This window comes from Amphiprion ocellaris, chromosome 14, assembly GCF_022539595.1.
Source record: "Amphiprion ocellaris isolate individual 3 ecotype Okinawa chromosome 14, ASM2253959v1, whole genome shotgun sequence".
NCBI lineage: Eukaryota > Metazoa > Chordata > Actinopteri > Pomacentridae > Amphiprion > Amphiprion ocellaris.
Window position 1 is genome coordinate 4,383,788 of NC_072779.1, and position 25,046 is coordinate 4,408,833.

Sequence of the window (25,046 nt, forward strand, 5' to 3'; positions counted from 1 at the left end):
ATGACTGGATCTCACTAAAATGCCAACTAAATAACCGTCCCAATTTAATAACAACCATCTTCTAATTAGCTAAACAATAACAAAATGAGTGTATTCAGAAATAGTTTTGATTGTGTTCTTTTTATTAAGTTGAGATAATCATGACAGATGTTTCTTTTTCTGGCAATATATCAAATTTTATATGGAAAATAACAAATTATATCTGTGTCCGGGAAATCACTTTCCACTAAGTTCCCCATTACAAAAACACCTCTCAAGGAAGTGTGTTAATTCCAGATCACATGACCTGCTCCACATGATGTCATTTCCTCCTGAAGAAAAGACTGGCCAGACTCCAAGGCTTTCTGAGTTATTTAAAATAAAGTAGTGTGTGAGTCAAGTGTGGATTTGTGGCATGTCAACAGGTTTACTACAGTATCTTTAGAAATAACTTTCAATTTCAATTTTACTCAATTGTATATATAATATTTAGAAGACTCTTTCTGTAAAATGCCATGTGGTGTTTGGTTATAGTTGTTTTATGTTGATTTTAGGCCTGAAAACAGCAAAAATGTCAACTATGATACCTGTCACAAAAAGTCCCGCAATTACATATTGACCCTGGAGTTACAAGTTAACAGTGTAAAATGGGTCCTAATACATGCATACATGGAGAAAAAAATAGTGCAACTCTTTGCACAGAGATGCATTTAGTGTGTGCATGAATGAGTAGGAAGATCCAGACAGCACCGGGTTCTAGTGGTCTGTCGTGTCGGTGCGTGAACACTGACCGTTGAGCATCAGTTTTGTAACCACTTATAGTAAACTGACACTGCGTGGAAATAGAATTACAGTGTTCAGAGCTGCATGGAAAACAGGAGGAAGCTGAAACATCTGTGATATGTTTAAAAGGCAAAGAAGGAGAATGTCAAAAAACATTTTACAGCTTACAAATTAATCCAACTTAAACACTGGAGGCTGTAGTCTGACTCATTCATCGTAAAGTTTTTATTTTGTTTCTAAATTTTGCTTGCTCAGAATTGTCAACTTTGACAAACCCAATGAAACTGAAGCTGTTTCTTTTGTATCTGACCAAAGAGATGCTTAAATTAGGATGTTAATTAACATAAACGTTAAAGCTGCTTAATGTGTTGGCCTTCTTTTCAGTCAATCAAGTTAAGCTGAACCAGAGCAGCATGCTAATTATTTTAGATTCACAAAGTAACTCAAATTCACAGCAGCCTGGTGTTTGGACTTAGCTTTACATGTGGCCCAGAGTGGATCTCTACAGGTGAGACAGTCCTTTAATCAGCTCGCTTTAGTGTTTTCAATCCTCACCAGACCTGTCACACTGGAAGAAAAAAAACGATTCCTGTCTAGAGCTGCACAGACATTAGTTCATTTTTTCATGTCTGGCATCTGTTCCAACCTGCTCGGTCTTTCTTTGGCTTCAACTCTGATACAGATTTCAGACATTTAGGTAATTCAATAAGTCTGTGATATTCCAAGCTTCCATGCTTTAGTAGCTTAAAACATAAATGAGTTTTGCACTGAAGATTTGTTTGGGATTGTTTATGTCCATTCTGAATGAAAAGTTAAAAATTATGGTGAAAACGTGCTACATTTCCGATCTGTTGACCCCTTATGAGCCTGCTCGCGGCCTTAGATTCTCAGGTGGATCCCTTCTGGTCATTACAAAGTCGAGCCTTAAATCTAAAGGTGATCGAGCGTTCTCCATCAGGACCTCGACTTTGGAATGACCTGCCTGAAGAGATTAGACCTGCAGAGTCAGTAACTTCTTTTAAATCACTTCTTAAAACCCACTTTTATACACTTGCTTTTACGTGAAGTATACTTTTAGCTCAGTGTTTTATTCTGTATTATGTCCTGTTTATTTTAGATGTTCCCTCTTGTTTTATTTTACTTTTAGCTGCTTGGTTCTTTGGTGTGATGTTATCTCTCTAATTCTTTAATTCTCTATTTTTTTTGACTTATAATTTTAAACCTCAATCTTGTTCTTTAATTTAATTGTCAAACTGCCTAGTTCCCTTGCTTGATTTGCGTGCTAATCTAGCTAATTATTCATTTAATTTATTGTCATTTTTACTATTTATTTTTAATTGAATTCAGTTTTAGTTCACAGTAAGTTAATAAAACTAAGCCCTGTATTTTCCTCCGATATGTAGCTTTTATCTGACTTTATGTGCTCTGGAAACACACCCAGCGACAGAGCAGCAAGCTGGTGTGTCTGTCCGTCCCTCTGTCTTCACGTTGCCTTCCCCTGGAATCCTTCTGCATATCAATGACTTCATGTCAAAACAAGCCCCAAACCCTCCACTCTGAGTGAATGATAGAGTTAGAAGGAAAGGAGACTCTTGCTGGGCATATATCTGTCTCCAGAGAGGGAAAAGGAGGCCACACGTGTGTGTTTGTGCATATCTGTGAGCCTGAATGACTGCTCATAAGCCTCTTTACATAGACTGCAGGTTAAAAGTCCAGCGTTTCTCTCTGATCATTCCTGGCAGGCTGGTCAAGTGTAGATTTCACTCGAATGAGAAGAAGGCAGAAACATGAAAGCAACTGAGTGACTGAGTGAGTGTGTGTGTGGTGTAGATATTTCACTACCTGCTCTGTGAATTTTACATCTTTTGGCAAAGCAAGAAACATGGAAAGACGGCGCTTGAATATGGAGGACTAAAAGTGCCAAAATTAAATAAATAAATACATCATTAAATAATTAATTAAATATGTCATTAATTAATTAAAATTGGAATTAAATATGTCATTAATTAATTAAAATTGGAATTAAATATTTCATTAATTAATTAAAATTGGAATTAAATATTTCATTAATTAATTAAAATTGGAATGAAATACTTAAATGTGTTATTAAATAAATATATCATTAAATAATTAAATATGTCATTAATTAATTAAAATTGGCATTAAATATGTCATTAATTAATTAAAATTGGCATTAAATATGTCATTAATTAATTAAAATTGGAATTAAATACATAAATGTGTTATTAAATATGTCATTAATTTATTAAAATAACAATTATTTTAAGTAAAAAACATATTTCATTATTTCACTATTTAATTAATTATTTCATGGTCCTTGCGTTGCAGTGGATCATGAATTTATTTTATCTGTCAACCTCGCCCGTCAAAGTCGGTGGGCGGATCCTAACACCTGATTGGTTACCCTGCACATCAAGTCAAGGCAAATCGATTCCAGATAATGGATTGACGCAGAGCTTGTGAACACATTCCGATACACTGGGTGGCGCTATTCACCTCTACGTTGGTTTGGATACTCAATAAAACAAAACTTTATTAGCAACCGCTAAAGACTCGGTCCTCTTTCCCAAATGTTGATACATTCGGTGCAAGACAAATTTTCTTTTAGCACTTCCTTTAGCATCTACTCGGCGCGCCACGGCTCGTCTCGGTTTAGTTGTTTTTCCATTACATTGAGTACCACCTCATCGTGGGTTGAGTCGTCATAGCACGGTGGCCCGAAAGTCCCTTACCGTCATTTTTGTGCGACACAAACGCAATGCAACAATGTACATGGAGGCGATAGTACACCTGCTGCTCGGTCTGTGGCTTTCTGTCAGATTCAGAGTAACAGAAGAGTCGGAGAAAGCTGAGAGCGACGAGTCGAAACACTCAGGAGACACACAGGAGAGTTTGGGAGGCGATACAGCAGTATCAAGCTGAAGACATGTGAGGGTAAGCTAATGCTAGTTCGCTAGCTATCGTGTATCAGTCCTGTGAACGACCCTGTAATGGCTGCAGTTTGTCGCTATTAGGTATTAAAATATGTATGCTGTGTATGTGTTTCAGATGCTCTCTGATGAGACTTCATGGGATTTACCTGAAGCAGCAGCACATGAGCCTGCAGTGGCACAAGGTGTAGAGGAGGAGGACAGAGATGTACAGGATGCACTGATGCACTACGTGTCATGCAAAGTTATTCTTCTTGTTATACTTCTGTTTTTCTGTCCCCGGACCGCTATTGTTTTCTTTAATGCAATTCTGACAATAAACTTTTGTAGATGTGTCTATGCTATTGTTTGTTTGTGAAGGTTAGCAAGATTAAATAAAAAATTAAACGCCAAAACATTAAAACAGCTGTTTTAAGAAAATTCCAGTTTGATAAATCAGTATTGCTTTGGTGTAATTCAGTCACCAGAATTATGAACCATAAAGGAGTTTGTGTTAAAACATGTTAAATCCCATTAAACACAAATACATTATTAGGGAATATAGAATTGTTTGGTTCAGACTGTTGACTCTTTTCCTACCAGTGTCTTAACAGACAAAATGAAAAGTTATGATGCAATCACATAAGTCACAAAATAGTTTATTAGTCAGCAGCAAAATCAAAACTATTTACAATGTGCAAAGTACAAACTGTGGTGGGCCTCTCCTACAGTGGAGGGCTAAAAGTAAAACTATATACAACTACAGGTGCTGGTCATATAATTAGAATATCATGAAAAAAGTTGTTCATTATTTCAGTAATTCCATTCAAAAAGTGAAACTTGTATATTATACTCATTCATTACACAGAGACTGATATATTTCAAATGTTTATTTCTCTTAACTTTGATGATTATACCTGAATACTAACAAAAATCTCAAATTTGGTATCTCTGAAAATTAGAATATTGTAGAAAGGTTCAATATTGAAGACACCTCTAATCAGCTAATTAACTCAAAACACCTGCAAAGGCCTTTAAATGGTCTCTCAGCCTAGTTCTGTAGGCTACACAATCATGGGGAAGACTACTGACCTGACAGTTGTCCAAAAGACAAGCTTTTTCGTGATATTCTAATTATATGACCAGCACTTGTAAATCTCAAGTCTATGGGAGGTGGACTCGCTCACACTCGCCGGCTGCCCACTGCCTACCCAGCTACCCCAGCTGCCCCAGCACACCCAGGAATGACTGGTTGAAGGCAGTATTCTGGGCCAGCTTCATTCTCTCTTGCCTCGCTGAGGAGCAACCAGATGTTCTCATCATGCTGGGCATGACTCCACTCCTCCTCAGCCTGCATCTCCACAAGTACGCTAGGAAGGTCCAATTTTCTGTGGCCCCCTTTCCTCTTGCCTAGACCAAAGACAGAAAAGTGATCAGAGTCAGCTTTAATGGCCAAGTAAGTACACAATATACACAGAATTTGGTTTCGGCTGTTGGTGTCATCCTAGGAATATGGAAGAGAATAATAAAAAATAAACAATAGAAAGAGGAACAGGGAGGAAAAAGAAATAGTAGTAAAATAGAACACAATATAAACAGAAATGTACAGCTAGACTGGAATGTATGAACACATTAGCAAAATGGTAATTGCTATAAACACAGTAGTGGCGATTTTTGTGTACAGGGCACTGTAGTCCAAATGTCCAGGGTGAGTGGGGTCTCTGATGATGTTTTCTGCAGTCCGTACTATGGGCTGTAGTCTGTTTCTGTCCTGCTGTGTGGTTGATCCAGAGGTGCACAGGACAGATTGTATGACTGCAGTGTAGAACTGGATCAACAGCTCATGTGGCAGGCCATGTCTCCTCAGCTGTCGTAGGAAATACATCCTCTGCTGAGCCTTTTTCAGGAGGTCCTGAGAGATTGTAATCCCCAGGAGCTGGAAGGACTCCACAGCTATGATGTGATGTGTTTAGCCACCCGTCCATCCATTTTCAATCATGATCATGTCTTTGATACTTTAATAAACTTCTGGCACTCTTCGCTTTAACCAAAGCACAAGCAGTAACTGCTCCACCACAAACAAAAACGACGTGGTGTGAACTTCATTTCATCCTGTGCACATTTTGGAGTTGCTAAGAAGAGCTGTGTTTTCTCATTTTTATGTATATTTTCATTCAGTTTCACAGCTACCTAGTGACTATAAGAAGAATGGTTGCAATACTACACTGCACCAGAACGTAAATTAATTAGAGTGACTTACTTGTTAAATCAATAGAAAATAAATGCAGCTGCATGTGTTCTGTTTATGTGTCACTGTAGCTACATGTAGCTTTCATCAGGTGTTCCTGAGCTGGCTGCTGCACAGTTTGCATTTACACCTGCCTCAATTCTTGGTCATTGGTCTCGTTGTTCTGATCATGCTTGCAGGCATTTACACCTGTAGTAATAATAATACGAAAATCAACCATGCTCTCTGTTTACCGTGTCTTACCGGTGATAAGACGTTGCTGTGACGTGCTGGTGTCGGTGTCCGAGCTGGTGCTGGAGAGGAGACAGGGCAGCCGGGGGCTCCGCGACGGAGGTGGAGTAGGCTTCGCATGTGGAAAGGGATTCTTGAACAGAAATAAACACTCACTCTAAGTACAAGAAAAACACGGCATGCTGACTGAAGTATTAGCTTCTGAGAGCTAAACGTTAGAAACAGCAGCACGAAATACAAGCAGAGCACGGAGTTAGCGCCGATGGCTAACTAGTTATCTTATTGTCTGCTACAGGAGACAACGACGTTACTTTCTAAAAATACTTGTTTGCTTAAAAGAAGGTTGCCACCAATGGAATAAATGATGTATAAGTTTCTTGAAGTCACAAAACACTCACCGTCCTCGAACGTCTCCAACAATGCAGCGGCTGAGTCTCCCTCCTGTTGCTGGCGGTGCGGTGCCAGTAAATAGCTTCCATTAAACCTCTTCCAACACCTCCTGGTTGACCCACGCCGGCCGTTGTGGTCCTGGGTGGACCGATAGTCATTTTTGAGCTTTTTCAGCTTCTCCCTACACTGCTTCTGTCCTCTTTATATACAGTCTACTGTATATGTGAGCGGCCATCCGCTCAGAGACCTCCTGATAAACTTTCTCCGTCCAGCTCTCTCTGTATTCTTTGGTCCGCCACCAAAGACAAAGTCTCGACCTCTTCATTCACCCACGGTACAGGTCTGGCTGTCACATTAAAATTATGAAGAACAGAGAGTTTCGTGAAGAGCAATGCACACCGTCGCTGTTTACAGTCATTTTTTAATGCAGGATTTTGTTTTCGTGCTGAAGTTGCTCTGTGTCGTCACTCCCTGTCCAATCAGTGGCCTGCACTATGTAAACGCCACATTATCGGCTCATCTCAGCTCGCTGGGAACCTCAGCCGAGAAGGTGCTGAAAATTAGTCCGTATGGAAACGCTCGCAAACAAAGATGAGACGAGCCGTACCGTGCCGAGTAGATGCTTGTGGAATCGCGGCTAAACAAAGACGAGCGGAGCCGTGCCGCGCCGAGTAGGTCCTAAAGGAAAAGCGCTCGACACTCCGAGCATCGCTGCAATTTGACAGGCTGGTAATCCACAAAGAACGTGATGTTCCAGAACTTCCCTCGGTATGCCAAACGCCCTGGTCCCTGTGTGTGCTCCTGTTGCACCCTGGTACCAGAAAACCGGCGGAGTACTTCCTCTAAATTTGCAGTCACTCTACGGTCAACATCTTGGTCGGAAAGTGCGGAAATAACTTCAACAACGTCAATAAATTCCTCTGCTTTACACGCTACATGCTCGCGGTCAGCAGGTCCTGCTTCCACATACTCTGCAAGGTCTAAAATATCTCTCACCAACTCTCTAGAAAGTTCACAGCGACTCTCCCTCTACACAGCCACCATGTTTAGAAAGACTTCTACTTCCGGTTTCAAGGCAGACAAAAGCAGTGGATTAGACTAGATTCACGTTAGTCCCGCCCACGGACTTTGACGGGCGAGGTTGACAGATAAAATTAATTCATGATCCACTGCAACACAAGGACCATGAAATAATTAATTAAATCGTGAAATAATGAAATATGTTTTTTACTTAAAATAATTGTTATTTTAATAAATTAATGACATATTTAATAACACATTTATGTATTTAATTCCAATTTTAATTAATTAATGACATATTTAATTCCAATTTTAACTAATTAATGACATATTTAATTATTTAATGATATATTTATTTAATAACACATTTAAGTATTTAATTCCAATTTTAATTAATTAATGAAATATTTAATTCCAATTTTAATTAATTAATGACATATTTAATTAATTATTTAATGATGTATTTATTTATTTAATTTTGGCACTTTTAGTCCTCCATACTTGAAGGGGGAGCAAGATGCCAAAGAAGCCTGAAGCTGTTGGCCCTCCATTCTACGGCTGGCCAGTGAGGCTCGCTGGCAGCAATGAAAAGACTCTGAGTAGCCTTCTTCAATTTTAAAAGACTAATACAGCCAGGCAGTCTTCACAGCAAATATGTTGACATGCCAGTGGAAAAGGTGCAGGTGTAATTAACATTACAGACGGATGCATTTAGTTTAAGAGCATCAATGTCAGCGTCCAGGTAAAAATAATCTCATCAGTTTTCAGTTAAAGAGTTCTACAGTGAGACAAAATAAAAATATTTTGTTATTATAAATTTAAAATTACATAATCATATTGCTTTTTGTTATTGTTGTTGTTATATTTCAGACATGCCACTTTACCATAAAGCCAAAAAGAGAACAAACCACACAAAATGAGTGCAGTCTGTTAGTTAGCAAATTTCTTTATAAAAACGTACAAAGTTTATTTTTCTTTTTTGAAATTTAAGCATATTGTAAGTTTAGTTTAGCTAGTGTAATATAAAAAGCTTCCTTCTTGATCATATGACATCATACAAAATTACACATTTTAAACAGATTCATAAATAAACTCACTTGATTCATTTTGCTGCAATAACTTCAAATTTGAATGAGCAAATTATCCAACAAAGGCACACAAAAAGTTACTTGTTAAGTGATAATATGCCACAGCACCTTTTATACCCTGTGCATATTCCTGTTTCTATGTATGTGTTTGTGTTTATGTTTTGACAAAAAATCTTTAATACTCACTTACTGCTGACTAAATGTTTGCATTTGAATTAACTTCTTTACTGTGTAATATTCAGGTACAATCCTTCAAGACACAATTCAATGATCCAAAACTTTAAATGATGTTGATACAGTATTTACTAAGGCAACAAGCACAAAATAAACAAAAATATAATAACAACATAAACTGTGACGGGTGTGATTCAAGTAGCATAAAGAAAACCAATAAAGAAAAAAGTTTCAGGGCGTTTCCGTCTGTCCTATAATAAAAAGCTTTAGCGTAAAGCTGGAGTTCATTCTTCCATCTGTTGGTTTGGGGCTTTATCTTGAAATATTTAAATCTATATTTGAAGTGTTTGCCCAACAGAAACAAGTCGTACAGCTTTAACCAACATCATATTTTACATAATTTGCTGTGAAATCATAGGAAAATCCCTGCATGTGTTCAGAATGAAAGAAAATATATCATTTTAGGTAGGATTGGATAAAACAAATATTGTTTCCCTGAGAAAATGTTTTCTTTCTAGCTAATTAAGATATGTGTCGTGCTGACAGAACATTTCTAGTAAACTTACTGGGTCAATATATAATTGCGAGACATTTTGTAACATAGTTGACAGGTATCATAGTTGATATTTTTGCTGTTTTCAGGCGTAAAATCAACATACAACTATAACCAAACACCACATGGCATTTTTAGAGAAAGTTTTTAACCTCTGTTTGCATCCTAAAATGACATTATACTTCAGAGTGGACTTGCACTTGAGGTGAATTTGAATTGAATGAGTCGCCATGTCGCACTTTGAGCACTTACCGCCATCACCGTGTGGCGCTGTTTAAAACAAGTTTAGCCGAAAAACAACCTCGAAGACCCGCTTGGAAAACAGGAAGCAGCCCTTGTTGACTCCACCATAGGAAGAGCAAGATGTCTACGCTGGACGTGGAGGATTTCATTCAGCAAAACAGAGCCGTGGCCGACCAGGTGGAGACTTACCGGGGCTACTGGGAGAGCGAGAAGCACTGGGAGCCGCGGAGGGAGTTCATCCTGCGGAACATAGGCGACTTCGACGACGAGCAGCTGGACCAGCTCCTCTCCCTGTCCATGGTGTGGGCCAACAACGTTTTCCTCGGCTGTCGGTACGTAAACAGTGTGTTTTTAGGAATAAATTCGCCGTTTTGTCGGACAGCTCTTACATTTTCCGTCAATTGACTGATATAAAACTGCGTCACAGCCGTTAAAAATCCCTCTGCGTAGTATGTTTAGTCACAGTTTAGCATCTAAGCCAACGACTTAGCGCTCGACTTGACCGCTCCTCAATTAAATATTTAACGAACTCGACATTAAATACAAACAAATTAAATATTTCCTCTTACCTGAGGTCAGTAAATTATTTGATAGAAAAGCTAATAATTGATAAATTGTAGTTTTGTGTAATATTTTGGTCTGCGGCTTCTTCTTCGTGTTATGTTTTTAGCGCTGTATCGGACTCACTGCTGCCCTCTCTGGCCGCCAAACGACCAATAACACAGCTCTGCAGAGTTTTAAAGGACAGATTCACAAATTTTCAAGTCTTTCTTAAAAACAAATAGCCAGACACCCAAATGAACATCACTGTTATCAATTTTCCTGTTCATATTGGCCCTTAAAGGAGCCTCGATAATGTATTCTCCTTTCATATGATGGGAAATGAAATCAAAACTATCTGCCAGAGGAAATTATTGTGGCTGAGTCAGTGACCTTTTTTAAGTTTCCTCTCATAACATTTGTTCGAGAGCCTTTCCTGATTTTACCTGAGTTTTAGTTTCCTTCTAAGCATCTCTGTTTCTTTCAGTACCTTTGGTTTACATACATCAAATTAAATCTGATAATTTTAGAACTTGTTTGAGGCTTCCTCAATCAAGTGTGTGTCTTAGTAAGTTATAGTCTTTATTATCCAAAGTTCCCTCTTTTGTTCCTGTCCCCTCACAGCTCAAGCTCAACAGGGAAATGTGAACACTACTTTACACTGCACCACTATGGAAGATATTTGCTTGATGTACCTTTTCCCAAACTTTGCGACGCCACATCTAAACTTCTATTAACCTTAAGGGGAGAGTCACAAATTGAAATCACAATTTAAATCTATGCAATTAGCAAATTCCAAAGGCTGTAGTTTAGGATTAACTTAAGGATGTCAGAACCAGGGTTTAAAGGGTTGTGTCAATGGTTTCACTATGTAATTCAGACATGTGGGCTGTGGTTTGACTGACATAAACCCAATCTTGTTACTTAATAACTACACCTTATATGTTTTGCAGTGTGTCTGACCCAGGGTTTAAACTGCTGTGTCAGAGGTTTTACGAATCCATGCTACAGTCATGCTTTTGAGGGTGTCACCTGTGGTAATGGTTCAATATATTGCGTAATGTCCAGTGAACACAACCTGTTAAAAACTTAATACAGGCAGTAGGGCTAAACAATTTTGAAAAAATGTTGACGTGCCATTTTTCTGACAGATTTTGTGATTTGATTTGTCATATAATTTTTTTATATGTCAAGCTTGAGTTTAATATTCACTGTGTAATAGATTTAAAGCATGCAATAGAACATTACCACATGAGACTCTGTCAAAAGTGTGACTGTTACACAAGAAGGACGGCATGAATTTGTAAAACTTCTGACACAGCAGTTTAAACTCTGGGTCAGACACGCTGCAAAATGTATGAGGTGTATTTATTAAGTAACAGGACTGGGCTCATGTCAGTCAAACCACAGAGTGCATGTCTAAATTAGGTGGTGTTCATTAATCAGAGGGCAGCATAAACCACCCCTAAAAGGTTGCATAGGGTGCAATTAGTTTTCCAATAATTATATTCAAATTGTTTTCAGAATCATTCAGTTAACCCTGTAAGAGCTGAATATAGAAAAGAATTTGCAAAAAATATCTATGTATACAAACCCAAATATAGAAAAAATAGCAAAAAAGAAAAGACAAAAAAATCATTAATAATATATAAACCCAAATATAGAAGAAAATGATCCAAAAAAGAAATACTTTAGTTTCTGATTCTTTTGTTCAGATATTAGGTGAATAGACAGATGTTATTTACCTTGCTTGACAGTTTTGGCGAACACTCTCGTCTTCCTCAGAAGCGTCTCACTGACAGCCTGTGACGTGTCAACTGGCAGATTTTGACAGCCGGCATTTGCGACTCTACTGGGCGTGCCACAAATGCCGGTGTCAAAATCAGCCGGCTGACAGAGTGTTCACCGAAACTGTCAAGCAAGGTAAATAACATCCATCCATTCACCTAATGTCTGAACAAAAGAATCAGAAACTAAAGTATCAACAAGAAGACGTGATGAACATTTTTGAGCCAATAAAATAAACAGAAAAAATTCTTTATACATGAACCCAAATATAGAAAAAACGGCAAAAATAACATTAAAACTATAAAATATAATATATAAATCCAAATATAGAAGAAAATGAGCAAAAAACAAAGAATATATATATGTAAACCCAAATATCGAAAAAATACCAAAAAATAAAACCAAAAAAATCTAAATAATAATAATACATAGACCCAAATATAGAATAAGCAAAAAAAACCCTAAAAAATACAGAAAGAAATTAGCAAAAAATTATGTGTGTGTGCGTGTATATATATATAGCTATAGTCTATTTTTCTCTCTAAACCTTCTCTAAAAAATCTGAACCACAGGGGTGAATTAAGGTTGTTATATTGAGATAACACATCTCTTCACTAATGGCAGGTATAGCACTGAGCTCCTGGACAGAGTGAAGGAAATGGCTGAAGGCATCGTGGTGGAGGATGCACCGGTTTTCAAGACGAGAGATGAGATTATGAAGAAGCAACAGGTCGGTCTGCAGAGAAACACACCGATACACACAGATATGTTGAAAGAGAAAATTCCTCATGTATTTGTCTTTTCTATCACAGGGTCGATGATCGGAAGGATAGTTTTGGATCAAGAGTGATCAGCTGTTGAGCACCGACAGGATGTGCTTGCATCAGCTTGGACCACATTTTTATGGTTTTACAATCCTGCCTCATTTATATTGGATTTGAAAAGCAGAAAGACTGTCTTCCTCAGATTTCCAGACTTTCAGTTGTAGAGAGATGGCAAAGTGTTTTTTGGTCACTCATTTCTAACCATGATGTTACATTTTTAAGTGTACTGTTGTTTTTAGGGATATTTTTATTTTATAAATTCATGTGGAAGATGACAGTGGATGTCTTAGTGTTGCTGTCTGAAGCAGAATAAAGGACTTGTGTTTTCTACTCATGAGTTTGCTTTTTTTTTGCTGTAAAAATAATGCAAAATATATCATAAATAATGCCAATATAGATGTGTGTAATGGGCATTTTTACATTTTGGAGCTACTTTGTGGTTGATAAGTGAATTCACAAGCAAATTTTTTTTTCAATATCATGCAATGAAAGATAAATATTTGATTACATCTTGAATTTTAATAAAGAATCTGTTGATTTTTGTGCTTTTAGCCTAAATTATTATGGTAGATAAAATGGTAACAGGCATAAAATGTCTAAAAGGTAGCAATGCATTTAATTTTCAGAAAATTTCTTATTAGTAAAACCAATATTGGAAATGATGGATGTTACTGGCAAAGGTTGAAAAATGACAAAAAATGATGCATTGGGAGGAAGAACCATAAACTCAACCTGCATCAAAGTCTGAAAAATGTGTTTTATTATGTTTATACAGCATATTGTTATAAGTATACATTTTTTGTTTAATTCACAAAATTTTATAACATATCCCTTCTGCTTATTAGGTGAAATAAGACTAGCCACAATATGACCTTTTACTGTCTAAGAAAAGAGGAATTGTGTTTTATGATGACTGATTATTTAGCTGCAGTTGGGCAGGGTTAACTCATGGATTTATGCTCAAGTGGTACTTTTATTGGGTATCAAGAACAAATAAAAACTAAGACGAACGCAGGCGTGCAAACAACTTGAGCCTTGAGGAAAACGGTTGTCACACGAGTGCAACCGTTTACTTATTAAGAGCTGAGAAATGTGCCAGACAGAACTGCTTTTTTGTTAATTTATCAGCTGTGTCACTTTAAGAGAAGGATCAAAAGTGCTGACACTTCATTCGGGGTGACGCGTCACGGGCAACAAAGGAGTCATTTACTTTCTGCGGCGAGAGCAATTAGGAAACCATGTGGACGCGTGAGAGAACTCAGTTTTGAACACGCCCCTGCATTTATATTCTATTTTATTTATTTATTATTATGAACCAAAACTAAAAGGAGAACATGGTGTAGATCCAGCCTGCTTTGCTCATCACCATATCCCAGCTGTTGTAAACATTCACAGGTTTCTTACTTGAATTAATTAAACTGATATAACACCACCACTCACCAACGAATTCCTTTGCTCCACGTACATTTTGATTACATTTAGTGACATGGTGGTAAGACGACTGGGGATTCACAGTCCATCCTGGTGTTAATATTTACTTTCCTCCAACATTATCTCCTACTTCAGAGCAGAAATGATTAAAATAAAAGCTTGGCGATGGCAAACCGGTGAGTCATGATTCATCAGCGCAAGGGAGACTTGGTACTGTTGCAGCCCGTGACGTCTGCAAGCCCAAACCTACAGTGTCTCTTAAAATAAACAGATCTGCCGGAACAGAGTATGGATTGTTCTTTATCGGCTGTATCTGTGGCTGACTTGAAGAGTAATGATGCTACCAACTCTGAAAGGCGTTTTCAGGGGATTTTCCACAGCTTTCAAAAAATATATATACTGATTTGGTCATCAACGCGCTCTTTCCAAAACAGCCAAGTTGTGTGCACACCAGCAGACAATACAAAAAAAGTTGGGGGAAGTTTCCAAAGGAAAAAAAGAAAAAAAAAGGTCTGTAAAACTCAAACACTAACAGCATCAATCCAACCAAACAACAAAGATATATTACAAATTCTGTTAGCAATAACTTATTTCACATCATGCAATAAAAAAAAAGTAAAATTAAGGACGAGAAACACAAATATAAGATTGATATCCCCTCTCTCTCATTTTCCTAAAATGTATTGGCAAGCAAGTTAATGTCCATTCTGGTATGGTGGTTTTCTTTTTTTTCAGGGTGGCACTTGAGTTCTTCTGATATAGTTGCTGTTGTTTTTTTTCCTTTTTCTCTTGATGAGGTAAAAATGAGAGACTGGAGTACTGGGATGATGAAGAGAGGCTGATGGAGAGAAGAGTAGGAGAGCAGTAGAAGCTCAGACGTCCACCCAGCTCTGCTCCACGATGGCCGTCACCCTCTTCTCGTACTCCCTCTTGTTTTCCTGATAGAGCTGTGCAGCCTGGCTGTTGGCTGGGCTGTTGGGGTTTGGCTCGTCCAGCAACGACTGTGGAGGGGAAAAAAGTGATGGAAATATTCACACCCTGCGAGTTAACAGCATTAAATATACAGGAGAGAACTGATAAATGCACCTGTATGCACATGCACTGCCAGGCCCAAAAAAAAAAGTCACCACTTGGATTTAACTAAGCAGATAGGTAGGAGCCTTCCATCAGATGAATACATTTCAGCTGCAACTTATTTAACCCTAGCTGACGCAGTGAAAATCTGAATACATCCTGAATTTCTAGTAGCAGAAATACTGACGACTTGCCAAGACCATCAGCAGATCCCCACTGAAGAGGGGCAGAGTTTCTTAACCATTGACTTCTGACAGTTCGTACACCTAACAAACAGGCATCCGTGACAGAAACAGCTGTCTACTGATGCTCACCCACCAATGCTATCACCGTTCCTGCTTCCCGAATGGCTCTTCGCGTAACCCTTGAGACGACCCTCCACTTGGACACCAGGAGTGCCTGTTCAGGAGTTGAGAGTCGTCAGCTGATTGAGCCAAACCTGGGATCAAGTGGCTCAAACTGCGTAAAACCTCCCTCACTTCCAGCATCTGTTGCTTTCTCTCTGACAGGAGCTGTTTCCTTCTGGAGCTCCAGCAACCTGGTTTTGGTTTGGTTTGTGGTCTTTAGTGCACCTTGTTGGCTTGGTTTGCGTTACAATAAAACCTTCTTTTTAGTTCCCACACTGTTGTTGTCTCCCTGTTCTGTTGCAGCTGCAGAGCCGAGTAGTAACACCCTGCACGGGTGGTAGGCGGGTGCTATGCCGTTGCTATGCCTTGCCAAAGGGCAGCCTGCAATATGGTCCGAGACTGCTATTTGTAGCTCCTATGTGAGGGTCGTAGCATAGCATAGAGGTAGCATAAAGATTGAACTCTGGAGCAATGGAAGAAGGTCATGTGGTCTGATGAGTCCAGATTTACCCTGTTCCAGAGTAATGGGTGCATCAGGGTAAGAAGAGAGGCAGATGAAGTGATGCACTCATCATGTCTAGTGTCTACCAGCCTGTGGGGGTTTGGGTTATGATCTGGGGTTGGTCAGGTTCAGCAACGTTATGTTCCCAAAGAATGAGGTCAGCTGATACCTGAAGATACTGAATGACCAGGTCTTTCCATCAATGGAGTTTTTCTTCCCTGATGACATGGACATGTTCCAAGATGATGATACCAGGATTCATGGGGTCACATTGTGAATGAGTGGATCAGGGAGCATGAGATGGAGTCCAGACCTCAGCCCCACTGAGAATCTTTGGGATGTTCTGGAGAAGACTTTGTGCAGTGGTCCAACTCTCCCATCATCAATATAAGATCTTGGTGAAAAATTAATGCATCTCTGGACAGAAATAAACGCTGTAACTTTGCAGAAGCTTATCGAAACGATGCCACAGTGAGTGCGTGCCGTACTCAAAGCTAATAGTAGTCCAACAAAATAATAGAATGCGCGACTTTTTTTTGGCCGGGCAGTGGAGTTTGTCCAGTGAAACTCATGAGGGCATACAGATGCATCAATATCCAATGTATCTCAAATTAGGCTTAATTTAAAGTGACTTAACCCTCTGAACTCCAAAACCTGTTGTTGATTCCAGTTCAGAAATTAAACTTTAATTTCTCATTTTCTATGATTTATGGCAGTATAACTTTGTCCTACTGCATTAAATACATTTTTGAGTTCTCTCTACTTCTACTCATGGTTGTGCTGTTTCCACAGATGTGCAGGACTTTACGTTGAAGTAAAAAATGAGTGAGTAAAAATGTGACAGGAGTAAACTACTTGGGGTTCAGAGGGTTACATTTAAAGCCAAAAGAAGGTGAAACCAACCCACCTGGATGGAGGTGAGTATGGACGACACATCATACGTTGGGCTCCAGCGATTCTGGAGAATGTCTAAACATATACTGCCATCTGCGTAAACTGAAAATAAATAGACAAATAAAAGCGTTAGAAAGAAGATCAACATGACAGCATGAGATATGTCTATGCACATGTGTTTCTCCTAATTTAGTAAAGAGTGAATGCAGGAGATATCTGGTACAGATGCTCTTAAAACAAAACAGACAGCCGGAGAATGTCTATAAAATCCAAAACTGCTCGAGTCAAATGCATTTATTTTTGATTGCCTGTACAACACGCACACACACAAATAATTCATCTGAGTGCGTTGCCTGCTGTCTAATAAGTTTGATTTTGTACCAGGAGAAGAAAAGATGAATGGGAGGAAACTGATTGAATGAAGAGGAAAGGAGGAACCCGAAACTTTGAGATAATGGGCACAGAAACTATGCAAAAAGGGCCAAATATTTAATGCGTGTATGTATATATTGCATATTGATATTTAAAAGGAATTAAAGATAGGCAGGCATTTTCCCCTATTTTAAAACACATAGTTTGCATCAGTGAATGAATGGGTGCTGCACCAGAGTTGCTTCTTACCATTTGGGTGAAACATTCTGGAGACAAACCGAACTGTAGGAGGCTTGTTTGGGTACTCCTCTGAAAACTCTATCAGAAGCTTAAATGTTCCTGCAGAGATAGAGGGGAGGTAGGGGAGAAGGAAGAGGGCAAGAGCAAATGACAGAAGGTGGGAGAGAGAGAGGGGTGAACACAGGTAATTTTGCGAGGAGAATACAGATGTGAAGGAGGTCAGAGAAAGTGAGGGAAACAATTACATTACGATAAATATCACCAGCTCGACTAGAAAGAGAAGCTGGTCCTTCGCTGAAGCAGATATGTCGATTCTGCAGGCTAAAGGGGAGATGACTAACAGAAAACAATAAACCTTGAGTCGCTGCACAGACTGCAGTCATGATTACAAGCAGAAAAATGTGTGTATGAGGAAAAATGCCTGCAAGTGCACAGATGCATGTATCATATAGAGGTACATCACATTATCAATAAGCAAACAAAGCCAGTTAATGCTCTGCGACAATGGTTAGGTATTTAAAGAAACATAATAAACAGATAAATTTACACAGCAAGTAAAACTTACATTAAACATTACATTAGACAATGAAATAAAACAACAGAGTACCTGATCTTTTTAATACCATATTTCTTTTTTTTTTAAATTTTTTTTTATTTCTATATTTATATTTATATATATTTCTATTTTGTGCCTGACAAATCATATTTGATGTGTGAAGTTATTTAATACTTGATGATAATCAGTTAAAGGGTTGACTGGCAGCTTTAATTTTAGTAAATTTAACCCTCATGTTGTCCTGCGGGTCAAAATTGACCCGTTTTAAAGTTTGAAAATGTGGGAAAAAAACATTTTCACAGTAAAACTTCTGATGTCCACATTTTCTACATTTTTGGGAAATCTTTGAACATTTTTTGGTGGAAAAAAGAAATGTTAAAAATGTTTCTGAAGAACATTCACAAAAAAAAAAAATCAACCAAAATCCAGCAAATTTTGGAAGTCGTAATGTGTAAATGATAAACCAAGGCATAATGCTGTTGAAATTGAACTTATCTTTCTGAAGAAATTTCAGGTTGTTCATAATGTTTTGTAAAAAGATTATTTCTTAAATGTGAACATTTTCAGAATGTACTTTTTTGCACTAAAACAAAGGAAACATTTGGAGTTGTCGTTATTTATCGGTCATTGTGCTGTGATTTTACTGGTCTAGCCCACTTGAGATCAAATTGGGCTGAACTAGAATGAGTTTGACACCACTGATCTAGATGTGAAGGTCAGTAACACTTGATTTCTGGCTTCTGTATTTTAACAACATACTACCAAACAAGGCTATAATAAATGCACTGAAAAATGCGACTCACAATCCAATCCAGAGCTTGGATAAACACGAGCCTGCATGTAATTAAGACATATCAAAATGTAGAACTTACCATCTTCAAAAGGTGTTCCCACAGGCCTGCAGAAGGAAGAGAGAGAGAAATAAATTTCCAAATTTCCAACAATTCTCACTGCTTAATCCCCACCAAGACCTTTTGTTGAAAGCGGAACCATTGTGGTCGAGCCTTTGAGGACTACACACTCTGCACAGACACCAGAGTCTTTATTTACTCAGCTCTTCACATTCATTCAGTGTGTTAAGGGGCCAATTAAAACAGCTGCCTCCATATTTTGCATTTCTAGCAGCTTCCCCTTTGAATTAGGTGAGCAACAATTATCAAGTTTATTTTTACAAGCCCATGTGTATTTCTCTGGTTTGTTTTTGTTACATCTTGCTGCTCCTTGTTGGGTTTTCCGTTACTTTCGGCGATCTAATTTGCTTGCATTTATGATGTTTTATTAATTCTTGCTCCGACTTGAATTTTGTACCACTAGTTCTTTTCAGAATTTTTAAAAAAGCATGTTCCTTCTTGCTTTTCAATGAGTCATTCTCCTTTCAACTGCACTGCAAATTATACACCAACAGAGATATGAAAAGCACACAAAAACAAACTTTGGGTTTATCTATATTTTCTTAAGACACTTTCTCGTCCCATCAACTCAAGTGTCTCCCAGCTTGTTTCTCCTGCAAGAACCTGCTGTGGCTGATTCTCCAGACTGGTCTGTGCAGCAATCACTTCTGTAATCAACATTTCTTTTTTTAAAAAAAGCAGGAGGACGTGGGGAATGAGAATGCACCAGGGTGGGTGGGTGGTTTGGTTGCAGAGTCTGCGCATCACCATCACAGTGGCACAGTGAAGACAGCAGGGCGGAGTTGGATTTAGAGCATGACTCACCCAAAAATAACAGCGTTCCAAAGCATGATGTTGTTCTCTGATGGTGCTCCACTCACACCGGTAGGAGGATCTTCTTGAAGTCTGGATAAGACAGAGAGAGACAAAGAAAGCGACGTTAGGGAAAAAAAGGACAAAAGAAATGGGCAGAGAGGGAGACAGACATCAAGAAAAGGACAGAACAAAAACAAGAAAAGACCTCAAAGCGAGGCACAAGATGAAGAATCATGAGAGGAAGAGACAAAAGGACAGAAGCAGACAAAAGACAGAATGATGGCCAAAAAGAAAGGAAGCAAAGAAGTAGCCAGAGGGAGAGACACTGAGAGACAAGGATGGGTGAGAGCGCGAGGATTTTAATTAACACCTTGACTGCAGGATAATTATCAGTCAAAACACGAACTGCTGTATCAACATGACTTTGAACAGACAGAGAGGCTGGCAGGATCAACTCCACGCTGCCCATCCTGCTGTCACATGCCAGTTAACATAAGCTAGAGTGTGAACTCTTATCTGAAGGACCGCGGTACCATGACTGTATCCTCGGTGAAACTCAAAGCACTGAAGCTTTTTAGCTACCAAGTAGACCTTCGCCTGAAACGACTTCTCACTAATGGTGTCATGATCAGTTTATCGGGATAAACCCCAGACTGATACACAAACCCAGAAAGAGTGTGTGGTTTTATACGTTTATATAATTACTATGTTTAGCATACTGCAGCGCTTGGTGTTAATGTTGTGTGTTATTTTTCAGGGTGAGATTTTTCTGTTATTTGTTTTGATTTGTACATATCTTTGCTGTAAAGGGTGTTAAAAATACTAAAGAAAATCTATATATATAAAAAAAATTAAATGAATGACCGTTTACATCACTTAACAGGCTAAAAATGATAAACTGGTTCCACTCATATTAGGAATATATGCTTGAAAGTAGGGCTCTAACTTAAAATGTATTTTTTCAATTAATTATTCACAATATTTGAAAATGTCAGAGGAGAACAAAAAAAAATATTTGTTTTGTCTCAAAACAAAAACAGCAACAAGATGCAAGACTAAGAAACTGTATGAGCTTGGGTAATTATTGACTGCTGAGTGGAATCTACCTTGAATTCCCTGTCATTTCTACATCTCAAGGCTTTCCATTGTTTTAAGAGCAGAATGTGAAAGCGAAACCTATGAAAATGTCACTGCTTCTAGAAACTTCTGCTTGTTTGTCTTCTTTTTATGAGGGGTTACAGTCCAAGTAATTCATCCGACAACCCCAAGATAATCGCCAAAGGATTACTGGTCACTGAAAATAATCGTTAGTCGAAGTTGCACAAACAAAAACTGCCCAAAGCCGTTTGCCTGACAAATGATCTCTGTGAAGTGCGGTGCAAAAATGCCACAGCGACCACTGCCTAGCAACAAAGGCGTCAACAAATCAAAACAGACAGGTGTCGCAGGTCAACATTTCAAATTAATTTTCCGACAACAGCGTCTAGGCTTATTATGCAGGTTTTCTGATAGACTGGACCCGCATGACAAATAAAAAGGCAGCATAGGAAATAGCTCTACTCTTTAGAACAGGCTCTCAAACTCAGGATACATTACTGTGCCACATTTAAGGTCTTGCGTCAGATCACTAATGCATGTAGGCCAGGTCCAGGAATCACCGCAGACTATTTAGGCCTACAATCCCATGCCTGGTATAAAAGCTGGTTTAATAAGAGCTTACAGCTATAAAACAAGGTAGGCTGATTTGTGTGTCTGTGTGTGAGTCCAGATCCATGTCTAAGTCCCTTGCTGCAGACAGACCCACTGCAATTAACCTCATTTACGGTTATCTGCCTGAGCTTTCAGCCGGTAGAGGGATGCTCCACTCAACTTGTCTACTAGATGGACTGATAGTTACTTTATTGTACTTGGAAACTGGGGATTACTGACGAGTCTGCAGACGGCAGATTAGGTTAAGTATGGGACAGGCTTGGGGGTTAGAAGGAGATGGCACAGTGGTTCGGGAAATAAAATATCAACCATTTTGATATTTGATTAATTAGGCAAATTATCTTTCATCATTGCAGTTTCTCAAATGTGAGGATTTGCTGTTTTTTCTGCTTTATATCTGGGTAAACTGAATATCTCTGGGTTTGAGATTGTCGGACAAAATAAGACAGCTCAAGACATCTACTTGGACGCTTGAAAGCTGTGATTTTCATTATTTCACAGAACACACACCTTAACAAAACACTCAACAGCTAACAATTAACTTTTTCAATTTTCATGAAAACACTGTGGTCAAGAAACCCCTTCGTATTATACAATCAACTCAGCAACACACAAAAGTTGTTTGACTAGAGACTGCCAGAAATGATCTAGTGAAATCAAACACCAAGTTTCAAAGACTCATTCTCTGCGCCAGTGAGCTTAAAACTGCGCTAAAATATCATTAAGATTGGGGAAATATTTCTCCAGCTCCTCATTGTCAACCCAAAACAGATTGAAAACAGAAACCGAAGGTATTTAAGTTAAAAGCAATCGCTTTGGTTTCACATGTAAATTGCTTCTAAAAATACATTCTGAGAAGAACAGAAAGTGACACTTTCCTACATAAGTGAAGACTTTTGAATTAACAGAGCTGAAGAAAAATGCAAATTTCAGCAGTACTTCCACGCTAAAGTGTTATTTCACATCTAAATGACTGAGCCAAATTATCCCACAACAGCGTAGCAGTCCAGAAGCATATTGTGCAAATAAGTAAACTTACACATCAAACATTTGAGGTTAAGCAACATCATGCAAGACTGAATTCAACGAGCCTGCCTCAGTGAGAATGCACAGGCGGATCTGGGAATGTGCAATTGTGTTTTCCTTGCCTCAGTGTTACAGCTGACCACCTGGGGACTGGCACAGCAGAATAGAGTTACACTGACACCTTATCCGCCCTGCATCAACGGCTGTTCTTAGTAGAATAGCTTAGCATCTTTTTCCACTGACAGGTGTGTGTGAACAACACACACACGCACATGCTGTAGGATGCCATATGGAGCAAGGCAACAGATTGAGGATAGCAGGTATTACAAGCAGGCCCCTGCCAGGTGTGATTCTCCCAGGAAGACAGAGCATATTCTTTTTTTCTTCACAGCAAGTGTTTCAAATGATCCTTTACACCAGAACACAGATCATGTATCTATAGTCTACGCAAATAGTTTTTTAAAAAAAAGCACAAGGTACAGGTGCTGTATAGCATTAGGTGAAAATGATAGAAATCCTATGGTACTGTCTGAGAAGACTTTTTGACTACTGGTAGGCTAAATCATTGCCCCAGAGAAGTATTTAAAACAAGTTTAAGCCTTGAATTTGTATGATATTTTGCCACTGCAATCATTGACATTTTCTAAAACACACTATATTGTTATAATATTCTTTCAGAAGGTATTTCCATTTCTTCTTTTCTTTTGAATATGTAAAAATATACAGAAAAATGAACCCCTGTAGCCCTACAGCAGAGGGTTTTTTCAGCATCTTGAAATATTGGAGGGTTAGCCCAGAATGATTCAGATTTTAACATGACACCTGTACCATTTTCATGTTATTTCAGAGCAAAATAAGGTGCTAGACACTGTGTTCTAGGCAAAGTTACAGCCTTCGCAGTCACTTGATCTCAATCCAATTGAACACCTATGGGAGATTTTGGACCAAAGTGGTAGACAGGGCCACAATCAAAACAACCAATGAGGGATTTATGATGGTTTTACCTTTAACTGGTCACCTGTTTGTATGTCTCCACCTGGTATATCATCTCATATTACTTAGGGGCACATACTAGCTTTTCCTGTGTGATTTTACCAACAGAATACAGAGATCTAGAGTCTATTTATATAAGAAAAAGAGGAATAAGATAGAGGTGTTAGGGACGTGTCTTGCTATGCTAAACACCGAGATGCAGATGGATCACCCCCTGACCACAAGCCCCGAGTTGTGCAACACCTGCAAGCCACGTTGCTGCCAAGGAGGGAATTGAGACCAAAATGCTAACAGGCTGGTTAGAACATTTCTGGTTGTTTCGTAGCACCATTTAAACCCCCGTAGCCTGCAGACTGGGCGGTATAAAAAAGATAAATCCCGTCACATTTCGCCTCTAATCAGGGCCAGTTGAGGCAAGACAAACGGTTTGCTGAATTGTATCCGCACGCCTTTCATCCAGTTTGATTTATCTTACCTCAGTTAACCTCGGCTAAGCTAAAATTGCACCCACACCAATAAACAAACTGCCGAGCAAAAATGAACAGACTGACGCTATTCCCTGGATACAAAACACTGCATGAAACAAAAATACCACCACGGGATATCGAAAAAATAACATTTAAACCACCCCTTAGCTTCTTGGTCATCAAATAAAACGCCAAAGTGTCGCGGTAAACCACAAAAATCAAGAGTTTGTTCCACAATTTCTCCTGCCTGGCTTTATGTACAGTATTGTTTGCGGCTAACGCTAAGCTAAGCTAAGCTAAGCTAGCATCGTCGGCTAACGCTGCTAGCTAGCTACACACAAATAGAGATGAATGCCAGAACGCTGCGGTACCTTTTAAAATCTCTCATAAGCCGTCTCCTTGCCGGGGTCGACATTGTTGAAAATGTGTTTTTTAAAAAAATACCTAAACCACCGGGATCATAAACTGAACTCTATTCGAAACCAAATCCGCTGTTTCTTCCGCTTGCTGATCTTTTCTTCTTCTCCCAAAACAACTGGCTAGCGAGCTATTTATGGTGGCGTCGGTTCTTACTGTGGCCAGCAGCGGTACAGCCCCTTAAATGCCACAAAGCAGGTAAGAAATGCCTCCTAAGACGCCTCCAAACTGAAAGAAAACAACTGCATTTCTCCTGGTAAGATGTACATCTGACATTTATCTAACTTGGACAGTATCTGAAAACCACCAGGCTAAGTTTTGTTAGCCTCAGCCTCTAAACTGACATACATCTTTAAACATCAACCTACTATGTACAGTAGAAAAAAAGGTATAAAAAATAAATTAAAAATTTAAAAAAAAAATTTAAAAAATCAACCAGAATTGTCTCATCATCAACATTTTTATAGGTGACCTTAAATTTAATATAATATAATAAATTAAGGAGATATCTAATAGCTAA

At 38.6% G+C, this 25,046-nt stretch overlaps 2 protein-coding genes and 1 long non-coding RNA gene across 3 annotated transcripts; 2 read left to right on the forward strand and 1 right to left on the reverse strand.

The window, feature by feature from the left end:
• The first annotated feature begins 2,671 nt into the window (after window positions 1–2,671).
• Window positions 2,672–4,052, forward strand: LOC129350447 (uncharacterized). The gene is made up of 2 exons (XR_008603851.1): window positions 2,672–3,717; window positions 3,832–4,052. It is a non-coding gene; the product is annotated as an uncharacterized LOC129350447 (long non-coding RNA).
• Window positions 4,053–9,724: 5,672 nt separating this feature from the next.
• On the forward strand, window positions 9,725–13,121 carry cdkn2aipnl (CDKN2A interacting protein N-terminal like). Its single transcript, XM_023286080.3, has 3 exons — window positions 9,725–9,971; window positions 12,592–12,697; window positions 12,780–13,121. Exons 1-3 carry the CDS (start codon window positions 9,760–9,762, stop codon window positions 12,786–12,788), a joined length of 327 nt encoding a protein of 108 aa, XP_023141848.1. The 5' UTR covers window positions 9,725–9,759; the 3' UTR covers window positions 12,789–13,121.
• A 407-nt stretch (window positions 13,122–13,528) lies between these two features.
• On the reverse strand, window positions 13,529–24,674 carry ube2b (ubiquitin-conjugating enzyme E2B (RAD6 homolog)). Its single transcript, XM_023286079.3, has 6 exons — window positions 24,481–24,674; window positions 19,923–20,003; window positions 19,080–19,105; window positions 17,661–17,750; window positions 17,053–17,141; window positions 13,529–15,223 (listed from the first exon to the last, which is right to left on the reverse strand). The coding sequence occupies exons 1-6, from the start codon at window positions 24,522–24,524 to the stop codon at window positions 15,095–15,097; spliced, it is 459 nt and encodes a 152-aa protein (XP_023141847.1). The 5' UTR covers window positions 24,525–24,674; the 3' UTR covers window positions 13,529–15,094.
• Between the last annotated feature and the right edge of the window lie 372 nt (window positions 24,675–25,046).